The 16,570-nt window shown below is 45.5% G+C and overlaps 1 protein-coding gene across 3 annotated transcripts in view; it reads right to left on the bottom strand.

The window, feature by feature from the left end:
- The window catches only part of SUZ12 (SUZ12 polycomb repressive complex 2 subunit), a 296,912-nt gene that overhangs the window by 140,317 nt on the left and 140,025 nt on the right, over positions 1–16,570 (bottom strand). For all 3 annotated transcript variants that reach the window (XM_063960868.1, XM_063960869.1, XM_063960870.1), the window contains 5 exons: positions 10,050–10,099; positions 9,884–9,969; positions 9,027–9,258; positions 7,599–7,698; positions 7,412–7,517 (listed from right to left, as the gene is read on the bottom strand). In XM_063960868.1, coding sequence (XP_063816938.1) covers positions 7,412–7,517; positions 7,599–7,698; positions 9,027–9,258; positions 9,884–9,969; positions 10,050–10,099 — 574 coding nt within the window. The remainder of the gene's footprint in view (positions 1–7,411; positions 7,518–7,598; positions 7,699–9,026; positions 9,259–9,883; positions 9,970–10,049; positions 10,100–16,570) is intronic.

Genomic DNA, 16,570 nt, shown 5'->3' with positions numbered 1-16,570 from the left:
GTCGGTTTATGTACGTTACCGCAGTCACATTGTCCGACTGGACTTGAATGGCCTGATTCCGAAGTAGAGATGAGGCCTGCAGAAGGGCGTTGTAGATGGCGTCTGTGGTTAGCAGAATCCAATTCTGAATCCCAAACCTCCGACCCTCGACGAGAAGTCTGTAGCCACTACAGAAGGGAGATCCTGGCTCTTGGCATCAGCTGGATCCTATGATGCACGTGAAGATGCGATCCGGACCATTTGTCCAATAGATCTAGTTGGAAGGGCCTTGCATGAAACCTTCCATCCTGAAGCGCCTCGTAAGAGGCCACCATTTTCCCCAGAAGGTGAATGCAGAGATCCGGGTTGGCATCAGGACAGCCCGAACCGTCAACTGGTTTACCATAGCATTTTCCAAGAGAAGGAACACTCTCTGAGACTCTGTGTCCAGTATCATTCCCAGGAAAGGAAGCCTCTGTCGGTTCCAGGTGAGATTTTGGTAGGTTCAGAATCCACACTTGATCCAGAAGTAGTCTGGTTGAGAGGTCAATGCTGTCCAACAACCGCTCCCTGGACGGTGCCTTTATCAGAAGATCGTCCAGGTACGGAATTATGTTCACTCCCTGTTTGCGGAGCAGAAACATCATCTCTGCCATCACTTTGAGGAACACTCTCTGTGTCGTGAAGAGACCAAATGGCAGGGCCTAGAACTGGTAGTGACAGTCCTGCAGTGCATATCGTAGATAAGCCTGATGAGGCGGCCAGATCGGAATGTAAAGGTACGCATCCTTGATATCCAGAGATACTAGGAATTCCCCCTCCTCCATACCCGAGATCACCGCTCTCAAAGACTACATCTTGAATTTGAACACTCGTAAGTACAGGTTCAACGACTTGAGGTTCAGAATCGGCCTCACCGAACTGTCCAGTTTCGGTACTACAACAAGTTGGAATAGTACCCCTTGTTTTGCAGATGAGGTGGAACTGGAACAATGACCTGGGTCTGTACCAGTTTTTGAATGGCTTTCTGTAAAGTTATACTTGCTTCTTGTGAGCTGGTAAGCCTGATTTGAAGAATCTGATGTGGGAGCTACAGGAACTCCAGTCTAGCCCTGGGAAATAAGATCTATGACCCAGGGATCTTGGCACAATGTTGTCCAGATGTGACTGAAGAGTTTTAGCCCGGCTCCCACCTGCCAGTCTTACAGGAATCTCGGTCCACCGTCATGCTGAAGGCTTTGAGGAAGCAGAGCTTGAGCCCTGTTCCTGTGAACCAGCAGTTGCTGGTTTGCGTGGTTTACCTCTAGCACCTCTGGTGGCGGTAGAAGAACCTTTGGGCTTGCCCCTAAACTTGGCAGTACGAAAGGACTGTAAATTGGGACCTGTGTAAGCCTTCCTAGCTGGGGCTGCAGAAGGAAGGTATGTGGAATTGCCCGCAGTAGCTTTGAAGATCTATTTGTCTAGTTCATCTCCAAATAAGGTCTCACCTGTGAAAGGTAGGCCTTCCACGCCTTTCCTGGAGTCCGCATCCGCTGTCCACTGGCGTAGCCATAGACCCCTGCGTGCAGACACTGCCATAGCTGTAGTGCGTGCATTAAGCAAGCCTATCTCTTTTCTGGCTTCCACCATAAAATTCGCAGAGTCCTGTATATGTTGCAGGAGCAAAACAATCTCCCCTTGAGGTAAGGTAAGGTATCTAACCCCTCAAATTAGGTTACCCGTCCATTTAGCAATGGCTCACGTAATCCATCCGCATGCTATAGTGGGTCACTGGGCAACCCCCACAGCTGTATATAAAGATTTGAGCGTAGTCTCAATCTTGCGGTCAGCCGCATCTTTCAGGAGGCTGCACCCGGGACAGACAATACAATTTTCCGTGAAAGCCTGGATACTGATGCAGCCACTATCGGTGGATTTTCCCATTTTTTCTTATCCTCAGGAGGAAAAAAGATAACAACCTTTTAAGGATTTGAAATTTCCTATCAGGATTAACCCACGGTTCTTCAAACGGGGTATTTAGTTCCTTTGACACAGGAAAAGTGGCTGAGGATTTCTTTTTTTGTATTAAAACAAGGTCACAGAGGAGAGTGAGGAATCTTATCAGGGATTTGCAGAACTTCTCTGACAGCCTCTATGAGAGCCTCTATTCCCTGTGACAGAGTACCCTCTCCCACCTCTGAGTCCACCTCCCCCTCCTCCATGTCTGACCCTTCATCATCAGAGTCAGACTGCAGGATATGGGCGAAAGGATGTTTTTGCGGACATAAGGCAGGGGACTAAGAAGCTGGTTTGGGTACGGAGTCTCTTTTCATAAACTCAGTCATAGATAGTCCGAGATAATTTAGTAGAGACTGTGGAAATCATTCCCTTAATGGAGTACAGCCATGCTGGTTCTGCCCCACTAGTCTGGGAAGGGACACTACATTGAGTACACACTAGTGAACCCCCCCCCCCTGGGGAAGAGGAACACTGTGCTTTACATGAAAACACACTCTTTGCCTGACATACTGTATAGTGACAGCACACACACACACACACACACACACACACACACACACACACACACGCGAAAAGGTTAAAATAGGATTTTAATTACCTATCGGTAAATCCTTTTCTCGTAGTCCGCAGAGGATGCTTGGTGTCCATTTTAGTACCATGGGGTATAGACTGTTCCGCAGGAGCCTTCGGCACTTTAAGACTTTTCAAAAGTGTGAATTGGCTCCTCCCTCTATGCCCCTCCTCCAGACCTCAGTATAGGAACTGTGCCCGAGGAGACTGACAACTTCGAGAGAAGAATTTACATTCAACTAGTGGCGAGATTCACACCAGCTCACACTATACCAAAAACATGTCGTCACCTAACATGGCCTTTAACATAACCCATGCTAACGTGCATGCATAACGTAACAGCAACTGCTGTAAAACATCTTAAAACATGAGAACCTGTGTAAAAAGACAAAACGTAATTTGCAGGAGATATGAGCACTGGGCGGGTGCCCAGCATCCTCTACGGACTACTAGAAAAGGATTTACCGGTAGGTAATTAAAATCCTATTTTCTCTTACGTCCTAGAGGATGCTGGGGTCCATTTTAGTACCATGGGGATGTACCAAAGCTCACAGTACGGGCGGGAAAGTGCTAATGTTCCTGCAGAACTGACTGACCAAACTGCAGGTTGTCAGCAGCCAAGGTGTCAAACGTGTAAAACTTCGCAAAAGTGTTTGCCCCTGACCAAGTAGCTGCTAGGCAAATTTGCAACACCGAGACACCCCGGACAGCCGCCCAGGAAGAACCCACTTTCCTTGTAGAGTAAGCCTTTACCGAACACGGTAATGGCAATCCTGCCGTGGAATAAGCGTGCTGAATGGTACCTCTCATCCAGCGCGCAATAGTCTGCTTAGAAGCAGGATCCCCAATCCTGTTGGGGTCAGAGAGGACAAACAAATATTCTGTTTTCCTTATCCGAGCCGTTCTTGCAACATAAGTCCTCACCGCTCTGACGACATCCAAGGACTTTGAAACGGCTGAGGTGTCAGAAGCCACTGGCACCACCACAGGTTGGTTGATATGGAAATAAGACACAACCTTTGGAAGAAAATGCAGACGCGTACGCAGTTCAGCTCTATCTTCATGAAAAATCAAATAAGGACTCTTGTGTGACAGAGCCCCTAATTCAGACACTCGTCTGCCTGAGGCCAAGGCCAACAGCATGACCACTTTCCAAGTGAGAAACTTCAACTCTACCTCTTGTAGAGGCTCAAACCAGTCTGATTTAAGGAACTGCAACACCACATTAAGATACCATGGCACCGCAGGAGGCACAAAGGGAGGTTGGATGCGCAGAACCCCCTTCACGAACGTCTGGACCTCAGCAAGGGAAGCCAACTGTTTCTGAAAGAAAATGGACAAGGCCGAAATTTGGACCTTGATAGACCCTAATCTCAAGCCAGCATCGACGCCTGCCTGTAGAAATAGGAGAAGACATCCTAATTTAAACACCACAGCAGGAGACTTCTTGGATTCACACCAAGATACATATTTTCTCCAAATACAATGGTAATGTTTGGACGTTACCCCTTTCCTGGCCAGAATAAGTATGGGAATGACTTCATTGGGAATACCCTTAAGGGCTATGATCGGGCGCTTAACAGCCATGCCGTCAAACGCAGCAAGTCTTGATAAACAAACGGCCCCTGCTGAAGCAGGTCCTCGCGAAGAGGAAGAGGCTGAGGATCTTCCAGTAATATCTCCTGAAGATCTGGATACCAAGCCCTCCTCGGCCAGTCTGGAGCAATGAGAATTGCTCGAACCCTTGTTGTTCTGATGATCTTGAGAACTTTTGGTATTAGTGGAAGTGGAGGGAACAGATGCACCGACTGAAACACCCACTGGGTCACCAGTGCATCCACTGCTATTGCTTGTGGGTCTCTCGACCTGGAACAATATTTCTGAAGCTTCTTGTTGAGACGTGATGCCATCATATCTACTTGAGGAACGCCCCAACGACCTGCTACCTCTGCAAAGACTTCTGGGTGGAGGCCCAATTCTCCTGGATGGAGATAGTGTCTGCTAAGGAAGTCTGCTTCCCAGTTGTCCACTCCCGGAATGAAAATTGCAGACAGAGCATTTGTAGGTCTTTCTGCCCAGAGGAGTATCTTTGTCACCTCTGCCATTGCCGCTCTGCTTTTTGTTCCGCCCTGGTGGTTTATGTAAGCTACTGCCGTTACATTGTCTGACTGGTTCTGTATGGGACGACCTTGAAGGTGTGCCGCTTGATGAAGGCTGTTGTACACAGCTCTCAATTCCAGAATGTTTATGTGAAGGAGTACTTCTTGACTTGACCATCATCCTTGGAAGCTTTCCCCTTGCGTGACTGCTCCCCAATCTCGGAGGCTTGCATCTGTGGTCACCAGGATCCAAGTCTGAATCCCGAACCTGCGTCCCTCCAGGAGGTGAGACCTTTGAAGCCACCAGAAGAGTGAAATACTGGCTTTTGTTGACAGGATTATCCTCCGGTGCATGTGTAGGTGCGATCCGGACCACTTTTCCAGTAGGTCCCATTGGAACACCCTGGCGTGGAATCGTCCAAATTGTAGAGCCTCGTAGGCCGCTACCATCTTCCCCAGCAGGCGGATGCACTGATGAATCGATACGCGTGCTGGTTTTAAAACTTGTTTGACCATCCTCTGGATCTCCAGAGCCTTTTCCACCGGTAGGAATATTTTCTGTGCTTCCGTGTCCAATATCATTCCCAGAAATGATAACTTCCTTGTGGGTTCCAATTGTGATTTTGGAAGGTTTATGATCCAACCGTGCTGTTGAAGCACCGTCAGGGAAATTGCAATGTTCTGCACTAGTTTCTCCCTGGATCTCGCTTTTATGAGGAGATCGTCCAAGTATGGGATGACAGACTCCTTTTTTGCAATGAAGAACCATCATCTCCGCCATCACCTTGGTGAATATTCTCGGAGCCGTGGAGAGCCCGAAAGGCAATGTTTGGAACTGGTAGTGGCAGTCCTGCACCGCAAACCTCAGGTATGCCTGATGAGGCGGGTAGATGGGAACATGTAAATAAGCATCTTTGATGTCCATCGACACCAGAAATTCCTTTTCCTCCAAGCTGGAGATCACCGCTCTCAGGGATTCCATCTTGAATTTGAACCTTTTCAAATAAAGGTTCAGTCTTTAGGTTTAAAATCGGTCTGACCGAGCCATCCGGTTTCGGCACTACAAACAGGCTTGAATAAAACCCTTTTTCCTGTTGTGACACAGGAACTAAGGAAATTACGTTGTCGTGACATAATTTCTGTATTGCGTTCAGCACTTTTGCTCTGTCCTGAACAGAAGCTGGTAAGGATGATTTGAAAAATTGGCATGGGGGAAGGTCCTGAAATTCCAATTTGTACCCTTGGGATACTATCTGCAATACCCAAGGATCCAGATCTGAGTGAACCCAGACATGGCTGAAAGACGGTAGACGTGCCCCCACCCGATCGTACTCCCGCAGGGGAGCCCCAGCGTCATGCTGAGGTCTTAGCAGAAGTAGCTGTTGATTTCTGCTCCTGCGAGCCTGATGGTGTTGTAGATTTTTTTTACCTCTTCCTCGACCTCTTCCTGCGAAGAAGGGGGGTAACCCTTTGCCTTTTTGGACTTGTTGGGCCGAAAGTATTGCATCATATGAGAATTAAATCCTTTCCTAGGTGGAGCAGCTGCGGAAGGCAGAAATGCCGACTTGCCTGATGTAGTTGTTGAAATCATGGCATCCAGCTTGTCTCCAAAGAGGGCTTCTCCATTGTAAGGAAACGTCTCAATATTCTTTTTTGATTCCGCATCAGCATTCCATTGGTGGATCCATAGCGCCCTGCGGGCTGAAATCGCCATAGCGTAGGATCTTGAACTCAGCAACCCAATATCCTTCATAGCTTCAACTAAGTAACCTGTAGCATCTTTGATATGGTAGAGAGTTAGGACTATTTCATCCCTGTCAACTGTGTCTATGTTAACAAGCAAGTTGTCAGACCATTTTTCCACAGTTACCTACCCACGCACAAGCAATGGTGGGCCTGAGGTTTCCTGCCTGAAAATAACAAACAATTCAGGAGCTTCGAGAGACGTGACCGGCTCCTGCGGGCACATTCTCTACACCGAGTCTGGTGGGAGGGGCATAGAGGATAGAGCCAGCGCACACTATCAATTTCTTAAAGTGCCCATGGCTCCTAGTGGACCAGTCTATACCCCATGCTACTAAATGGATTCCCAGTATCCCCTAGGACGAAAGAGAAAAACTATACTCTCTCAGTGGGTTTCCTCGGATACTTCACCTCTTACATTGTTACTGCCACGAATATCTTATTTATTCACTATGGATTGGTTGGAAATGTCGATTAACAGGGAAGCCCGGGCTGAAAACTTTTTCATGGTTTGGTTACCTTATATATGTACTTTGCCCCATTGCAGAAAACAAACTTTTGCAAAGCTGTGGCATTAACATTGTGGTATCACTCAGATACTTTCCTTAGGTCACCCTCTGTTCTGAGATAGTTTCCCTTTACGAATATGTTATATTGTGTACATCTTCTGTATGTACATATTTTATGTATATGTATTTACTTTTTCTGTACACTGTGCAGTTCTCCAATTTAAAAAAAATAAAAAAATCTAGGTGAAGAATTGGAGGAGCTGGAGCTCAAACAATGTTGTTCCCGTTTGCTCCAATGGATGCATGAGATAAAACACTTTCATTCTTACGAAACATTTTAATTTTATGAAAAATATTGTTAAACAAAGAAGGCAGTGTAACCCTCAGCACGGTTTACACAGTATAGACAGCACAAGTTGTAGCCGTTAATTAACGACCAGTGAAGAACATTCCCTTTATCTCAAACCATTAGATATCTAGCCTAGAAAGCTGTGACACAAACATAATATATACCTTGCCGTCCAAAATGGTTTCCCATGTAGCCCTCTTTTTACTAACAGGACAGTCCTCCATCTCTTGCATTGCAACTTCATACTCTCCATCTAGTAACTGCAAACGCCTGGAGAGAAGAAAATCTTAGCATTAACATTAAACTGTTTAGCATTACTCCCAGAATAAAGCAAAATTACTTTGTTGTCACCTGTTCTTATCAAATACGGTCATTTGTGCCACAAAAATCTTCTCGTCATCCCGGTTTGAGGTGTTTCTCTTTCGTCTGGCAGGAGGATCCTCTGTGACATCTAATGGTGAGAAGAAAAAGCTTCATTAACAGCAGTACATGCTAAACACATTGCTGTAAACTGATGTATTAAGGCAGCAGATACCAACGGCGTACTATATCTACAAAATAAATTTCACAATGCACCTTAACCTAAAGTTTCTTATTATGAAATTCATGAAAACTGTGAAATTAAGTAAATTGTGCTGATCATTAAGTTCAATTATATAGTGGTTGCACTTTTGTTTGTCCACATATGTTATGATTGGCAGCCACCAGCTCTGGTTTTGCTTATCACAAAGACCTTTATGTTATGTGTCCTGGACAACCAACCCGTGGCACACCTGCAAGTGCCCCATGGCACCCAGTTTATAAACCACTGTATTAATGGATGAATATTAAACAAAATAATTAAAGATACTGTAGCTACTTTTAATACTGACGGTCTGAATGGGCGTGACACTTTACGCTTTCACAACACACGGCATTATGCTGGGTTAGGTGTGTTTCACAGGTTTGCAACAATCCCTAAAAACAAGGAGGCAGATGTAAGAACGTGCGCTATGTGCCTTTGTGCACGCTAAGTACTGCTTTCTCAGCTTATCCCTGAGGTAAGAACCGGCTGTCAGTGTAGTTTCAACGTATGCACACAGCGCCCAGGACTGTAACGTATCCCGCACTGTGTGCATAGGAAGGCAAACCATATTTAATGTAAGAAGGGGGACACTGCACTATTCGCCACTTTATGCCTCCATGCACTCTACGCCTCCCCCGACCTGGCGTTGCAGGCATTTCCTCTTTTTTTTTTTTTTTTTTATTGTTTTCTAAAACTTTATTGTATGTGCACTGCCTGGCCAGACAAAGCGTCCTTCCTCGGCATCTTTCCCTGTCAAGCGCACATGTGCACTGGGAAAGAAGCACACTGGGAAAGAAGCACACTGCACATGCTCCAATGTGACTGCATCGCCTCCGCTGCCACATAACGAATCCTTCTACCAGCCAGTTCATACATTTCAGTGAAGCACGAGTACAAAACAGCGCACTAATGTGGAGAAGTGACAGCCTGCACATAACAAACTTTTCTGAATTGATAATACATTTGCCCCAATCTGTGATAATTCATTGCCTGCAGTTTATCATCACATTAACAATAACGAGATCCACAGAGATGGAGACGCTCGTGCAGCATGAGAGTTAGATTCGTTCTATAGAGAAAAGTGGATAGTTTGGTTATGTTTCTATCCGACTGGGACAATTTACTGATCTAAAGTACCTATACAAATCAATCATAATTTTGATATTTACTTGGAAACTGAACATGTTAATAAATTTCAGTGTTTAGATACACACCTATGTTCTCATTGGTCTCTCCATTAGATAAGCCATTTAAGTCTCGGTGGCCTGGACTGGTGACGCGGAAGAGCAGAGAGTAGGATTTTACCATGTGACTGTTGCTGGGCTCAAACTCATTGCTAGACACAGCCAGCGAGGGGAAGTTGTTGACTTTCAAAGGATTGAGGTCAGGATTCAAAGGCACCAGTTTCTTCCCCGTAGGGACCTGTCTTATGGGACAACTCACGTCCTGCACAATAACCAATACAGGCTTACATTAGTATCAAGCTATGACTCATCTACATACAATTACTTAAGGTGCATACACACAGTGAGATTTTGACTATGCGATTTTTGAACTCCCCGGAGCCAAGAACCATGAATTTTGACTATATTTACTTGCAATTTTGACTAAGTGACAATTATGACTATACTAGAAACTAGAGATTGTACATAATATAGTCAAAATTGCCTTGTCTCCAAAGTCTATTTTTTCTTGCGATACCGACCCCACGGGAGGGTGCATCGGTATTGCAAGCTCTATACACACAGTGCGATATGTGCTAACTTCTTACGATTTTGACATATAGTCAAAATCGTAAGCACACATCGCAACGTGTGTATGCACCTTTACCGCCTTGCAAGCACTGTCTCTTACACACGTATAAATAAATCACCTTTAAGTTGAATAAAACAGACACCTTCAAGCAAAAGCATTGAATATGATCCACCACTAAGCCATAATAAACATGCTTAAATTGAAGATTGATGAACGCAAGTAATTGACTCATTAATTCACATGATGCTATGATGATCTTAAAATAAAGGCCTATGTAGGGTACACTGCAAAGTATAAAATACAATAGAGCAATTACCTTGCGCTTCTTATGACACACTTTCACCAGCAGAACCTCCAGTGTTACAGAGTTTTGTTCATTTTCAGAGTTTTGAGATGGCTTATCTAAGGAAGAATTAACTGAAATTTAGTTGTAGACTAGAAGACATGGCACATGAACATGTTATCAAATACCAGATACATACCACTTTTATGGAAGAAGCCGGTGAATGTCAGCTGTAGGTGAGCAGACAGACTAAAAAAAGGGAAAATAAGAAAGTCTTGATTACAGTTTACTCAAAAATGTTCAAATAAAAGTAAAAAAATTAATAAAAAATAAAACCATACAAAATAAATATATATATATATATATATATATATATATATATATATATATATACATATATACATACACACTTATACACACACACACACACACACACACACACACACAGGTTGAGTCTCCCTTATCCGAAATGCTTGGGACCAGAGGTATTTTGGATATCGGATTTTTCCGTATTTTGGAATAATTGCCTACCATAATGAGATATAATGGTGATGGGACCTAAATCTAAGCACAGAATGCATTTATGTTACATATACAGCTTATACACACAGCCTGAAGGTCATTTTAGCCAATATTTTTTATAACTTTGTGCATTAAACAAAGTGTGTGTATATTTACACAATTCATTTAGGTTATACACACACCTTATACACACAGCCTGAAGGACATTTAATACAATATTTTTAATAACTTTGTGTATTAAACAAAGTTTGTGTACACTGAGCCATCAAAAAACAAAGGTTTCACTATCTCACTCAAAAAAGTCCGTATTTCGGAATATTTGGATATGGGATACTATATATATATATATATATATATATATATATATATATATATCCCAGTATTGTGTGTGTGTGTGTGTGTGTGTGTATGTATGTATGTATGTATGTGTGTGTATGTGTGTGTATATATATGTATGTATGTATGTATGTATGTATGTATGTATGTATGTATGTTATGTATGTGTATGTGTATGTGTATGTGTATGTGTATGTATGTATGTATGTATATATGTATATATATATATATATATATATATATATATATATTTATATATATATATATATATATATATATATATATATATATATATATATTTTGGTACTTACGCTATAGGGAGCCTGGCACTTTACATTTTAAAGAAGTGAAAGCTACTCCCCGTCTATCCCCCATCAGCACTCTGTTAAGAATTAGCAGAGAGGAGACGGGACGAAGAGTAGTAAACAACACTAGAACGAGTAGAGAGAAAATAAGATTTAACTTACCGGTAAATCTATTTCTCGTAGTCCGTACTGGATGCTGGGGACTCCGTAAAGACCATGGGGAAGAGACGGGCTCCGCAGGAGACATGGGCACTTTAAGAAAGAATTTAGATTCTGGTGTGCTCTGGCTCCTCCCTCTATGTCCCTCCTCCAGACCTCAGTTAGAGAAACTGTACCCGGAAGAGCTGACAGTACAAGGAAAGGATTTTGGGAATCCAGGGTAAGACTCATACCAGCCACACCGTATAACTTGTGATAACTTTACCCAGTTAACAGTATGAACAACAACAGAGCATCAGGTAAACCCTGATGCAACTATAACATAACCCTTATATAAGCAATAACTATATACAAGCATTGCAGAAGAAGTCCGCACTTGGGACGGGCGCCCAGCATCCACTACGGACTACGAGAAATAGATTTACCGGCAAGTAAAATCTTATTTTCTTTAACGTCCTAGTGGATGCTGGGGACTCCGTAAGGACCATGGGGATTATACCAAAGCTCCCAAACGGACGGGAGAGTGCGGATGACTCTGCAGCACCGAATGAGCAAACACAAGGTCCTCCTCAGCCAGGGTATCAAACTTGTAGAACTTTGCAAAGGTGTTTGAACCTGACCAAGTAGCCGCTCGGTAAAGCTGTAATGCCGAGACCCCTCGGGCAGCCGCCCAAGAAGAGCCCACCTTCCTTGTGGAATGGGCCTTAACTGATTTAGGCAGCGGCAACCCAGTCGCAGAATGAGCCTGCTGAATCGTGTTACAGATCCAGCGAGCAATAGTTTGCTTTGAAGCAGGCGCCCCAAGCTTGTTGGAAGCATACAGGATAAACAAAGATTCTGTTTTCCGGACCTTAGCCATTCTGGCTACATAAACCTTCAAAGCCCTGACCACATCCAGTGACTCGGAATCCTCCAAGTCACTAGTAGCCACAGGCAACACAATAGGTTGGTAAATATGAAAGGATGAAACCACTTTCGGCAGAAATTGTGGGCGGTTCCGCAATTCTGCTCTATCCGCATGGAAATCCAGATAAGGGCTTTTATGTGACAAAGCCGCCAATAACGACACACGCTTGCCGAAGCCAAGGCTAATAGCATGACCACCTTCCACGTGAGATATTTCAATTCCACCGTTTTGAGTGGTTCAAACCAGTGTGATTTCAGGAAGCTCAACACCACGTTAAGATCCAAAGGTGCCACTGGAGGCACAAAAGGGGGCTGAATATGCAGCACTCCCTTTACAAACGTCTGAACTTCAGGCAGAGAAGCCAGTTCTTTTTGAAAGAAAATGGATAAGGCCGAAATCTGAACCTTAATGGAACCCAATTTAAGGCCCAAAGTGACTCCCGACTGTAGGAAGTGAAGGAAACGGCCCAGCTGGAATTCCTCCGTAGGGGCATTCCTGGCCTCACACCAAGCCACATATTTTCGCCATATACGGTGATAATGTTGAGCCGTCACATCCTTCCTAGCCTTTATCAGCGTAGGAATAACTTCATCCGGAATGCCTTTTTCTGCTAGGATCCGGCGTTCAACCGCCATGCCGTCAAACGCAGCCGTGGTAAGTCTTGGAACAGACAGGGCCCCTGTTGCAACAAGTCCTGTCTTAGAGGCAGATGCCACAGGTCCTCTGTGAGCATTTCTAGCAGATCTGGATACCAAGTCCTTCTTGGCCAATCCGGAACAATGAGTATTGTTCTCACTCCTCTATTTCTAATGATTCTCAGCACCTTGGGTATGAGAGGAAGAGGAGGAAATACATAGACCGACTGGAACACCCACGGTGTCACCAGTGCGTCCACAGCTATCGCCTGAGGGTCTCTTGACCTGGCGCAATATCTCTGTAGCTTTTTGTTGAGGTGGGATGCCATCATGTCCACCTGTGGCAGTTCCCTCCGACTTGCAATCTGCGTGAAGACTTTTTGATGAAGTCCCCACTCCCCCGGTGGAGGTCGTGCCTGCTGAGGAAGTCTGCTTCCCAGTTGTCCACTCCCGGAATGAACACTGCTGACAGTGCGCTTACGTGATTCTCTGCCCAGCGAAGAATTCTGGTGGCTTCTACCATCGCCACCCTGCTCCTTGTGCCGCCTTGGCGGTTTACATGAGCCACTGCGGTGATGTTGTCTGACTGAATCAGAACCGGTTGGTCGCGAATCAGGGACTCCGCTTGACGTAGGGCGTTGTATATGGCCCTTAGTTCCAGGATGTTGATGTGAAGGCAAGTCTCCTGACTTGACCACAGCCCTTGGAAATTTCTTCCCTGTGTGACTGCCCCCCACCCTCGGAGGCTTGCATCCGTGGTCACCAGGACCCAGTCCTGAATGCCGAATCTGCGACCTTCGAGAAGGTGAGCACTCTGCAGCCACCACAGGAGAGACACCCTGGCCCTGGGGGATAAGGTGATTAACCGATGCATCTGAAGATGTGATCCGGACCACTTGTCCAACAGATCCCATTGAAAGGTCCTCGCATGGAACCTGCCGAAGGGAATGGCCTCGTATGATGCTCCCATCTTTCCCAGGACTCGCGTGCAGTGATGCACCGACACCTGTTTTGGTTTTAATAGGTCTCTGACCAGTGTCATGAGCTCCTGAGCCTTCTCCATCGGGAGATAAACCCTCTTCTGGTCTGTGTCCAGAATCATGCCCAGGAAAGGCAGACGAGTCGTAGGAATCAACTGCGACTTTGGAATATTTAGAATCCAGCCGTGTTGTTGTAACACTTCCAGAGAGCGTGCTACGCTGATCAGCAACTGCTCCCTTGCCCTCGCTTTTATGAGGAGATCGTCCAAGTATGGGATAATTGTGACCCCTTGCTTCCGCAGGAGTACCATAATTTCCGCCATTACCTTGGTAAATATTCTCTGTGCCGTGGAGAGACCAAACGGCAACGTCTGGAATTGGTAATGACAATCCTGTACCACAAATCTGAGGTATGCCTGATGAGGAGGATAAATGGGGACATAAAGATATGCATCCTTTATGTCCAGAGACACCATAAAATCCCCCCCTTCCAGGCTTGCGATGACCGCTCTGAGCGATTCCATCTTGAACTTGAACCTTTTCAGGTATATGTTCAGGGATTTTAAATTCAATATGGGTCTGACCGAACCTTCCGGTTTCGGTACCACAAACATGGTCGAATAATAACTCTTCCCTTGTTGAAGGAGCGGAACCTTGACCACCACCTGTTGAAGATAGCTGCAATTCACAAATTATAGCGAACACTATTTCCCTCTCTAAAGGGGAAGCTGGCAGGGCCGATTTGAGGTAACGGTGAGGGGGCATCTCTTTGAATTCCAGCTTGTATCCCTGAAACACAATCTCTATTGCCCAGGGATCCAACTGGTAGTGCACCCACTTGTGGCTGAAAGTTCGGAGACGCGCCCCCCCACCGGGCCTAGCGCCGCCTGTGGAGCCCCAGCGTCATGCGGTGGATTTAGTAAAAGCCGGGGAGGACTTCTGTTCCTGGGAACGAGCTGCGTTGTGCTGTGTCCTTCCTCTGCCAAGAATGGACGCACCTCGGACTTTCTTGCCTTTTTGTGATCGAAAGGACTGCATTTGGTAATACGGTGCTTTCTTAGGTTGTGAGGAAACATATGGCAAAAAATTTTACTTTCCAGCAGTAGCTGTGGAGACCAGGTCGAGAGACCCTCCCCAAACAATTCCTCACCCTAGTAAGGTAAAACCTCCATGTGCCTTTTTGAGTCGGCATCACCTGTCCATTGCCGAGTTCACAGGACCCTTCTGGCAGAAATAGACATAGCATTTATCCTAGAGCCCAGTAGACTAATGTCTCTTTGAGCATCTCTCATATATAGGACAGCGTCTTTTATATGCCCCAGGGTCATTAATATAGTATCCTTGTCTAAAGTATCAAGTTCCTCAGATAAGGTATCCGTCCATGCTGCTACAGCACTACACACCCAGGCCGACGCAATTGCCGGCCTCAGTAAGGTACCTGAATGTGTATAAATGGACTTCAGGGTACCCTCTTGCTTTCTATCCGCAGCATCTTTCAGGGTGGCCGTATCCTGTGACGGCAGGGCTACCCTCTTTGATAAGCGTGTTAAAGCTTTGTCCACCCTAGGGGAGGATTCCCAGCGTAACCTGTCCGTTGGCGGGAAAGGATACGCCATAAGCATCAGTTTAGAAATCTGCAGTTTTTTATCTGGAGATTCCCAAGCCTTTTCACATAACTCATTTAGCTTGTGTGAGGGGGGAAAGGTCACCACCTGCCTTTTTTCCCCATACAAATGAACCCTCTTGTCAGGGACTGGGGTTTCCTCAGTGATGTGCAACACATCCTTAATTGCTATAATCATATTACGGATGGATTTAGCCAATTTAGGCTGTAACTTTGCATCATCTTAATCGACACTGGAATCAGAATCCATGTCGGTATCAGTGTCAACAATTTGGGATAGTGGGCGCTTCTGAGACCCTGACGGCCTCTGCGACATAGGATCAGGCACGGGTTGAGACCCTGACTGTCCTAAGGCTTCAGCTTTATCTAACCTTTTATGCAAGGAATTAACATTATCATTTAAAACCTTCCACATATCCATCCAATCAGGTGTCGGCGCCGTCGGCGGAGACACCACATACATTTGCTCCCGCTCTGTTTCCACATAGCCTTCCTCGTCACACATGTCGACACAAGCGTACCGACACACCACACACACAGGGGATGCTCTTTTTGAAGACAGTTCCCCCACAAGGCCCTTTGGAGAGACAGAGGGAGAGTATGCCAGCACACACCCCAGCGCTATATAACCCAGGAATCACACAGTAACTTAGTGTTAACCCAGTAGCCGCTGTAATAATGATTTTTGCACCTAATTATGTGCCCCCCCTTTCTTTTTTACACTCTTCTACCGTGTATCTGCAGGGGAGAGCCTGGGGAGCTTCCTCTCAGCGGAGTTGTGGAGAAAAAATGGCGCTGGTGAGTGCTGAGGAAGAAGCCCCGCCCCCTCAGCGGCGGGCTTCTGTCCCGCGTTTATGTACAATATTATGGCGGGGGCTCATATATATATATATATATATATATATATATATATATATATATATATATATATATATATATATATATATACAGTGCCCAACTGTATATATGTCAAACTTTTGCTAAAGTTTGACATAGGGCCCCCCCCCCCTGCACCCTTACAGTGACCGGAGTATGTGGGTGTAGTGTGGGAGCAATGGCGCACAGCTGCAGTGCTGTGCGCTACCTCAGTGAAGACTGGAGTCTTCTGCCGCCGATTTCGAAGTCTTCTTGCTTCTTTCACCTGGCTTCTGTCTTCCGGCTCTGCGAGGGGGACGGCGGCGCGGCTCCGGGATCGGACGACGAGGGTAAGATCCTGTGTACGATCCCTCTGGAGCTAATGGTGTCCAGTAGC

This window comes from Pseudophryne corroboree, chromosome 3, assembly GCF_028390025.1.
Source record: "Pseudophryne corroboree isolate aPseCor3 chromosome 3, aPseCor3.hap2, whole genome shotgun sequence".
NCBI classification, from domain to species: domain Eukaryota; kingdom Metazoa; phylum Chordata; class Amphibia; order Anura; family Myobatrachidae; genus Pseudophryne; species Pseudophryne corroboree.
The sequence above is the reverse complement of the archived record's forward strand: the minus strand, read 5'-3'. Positions and strand labels throughout refer to the sequence as shown.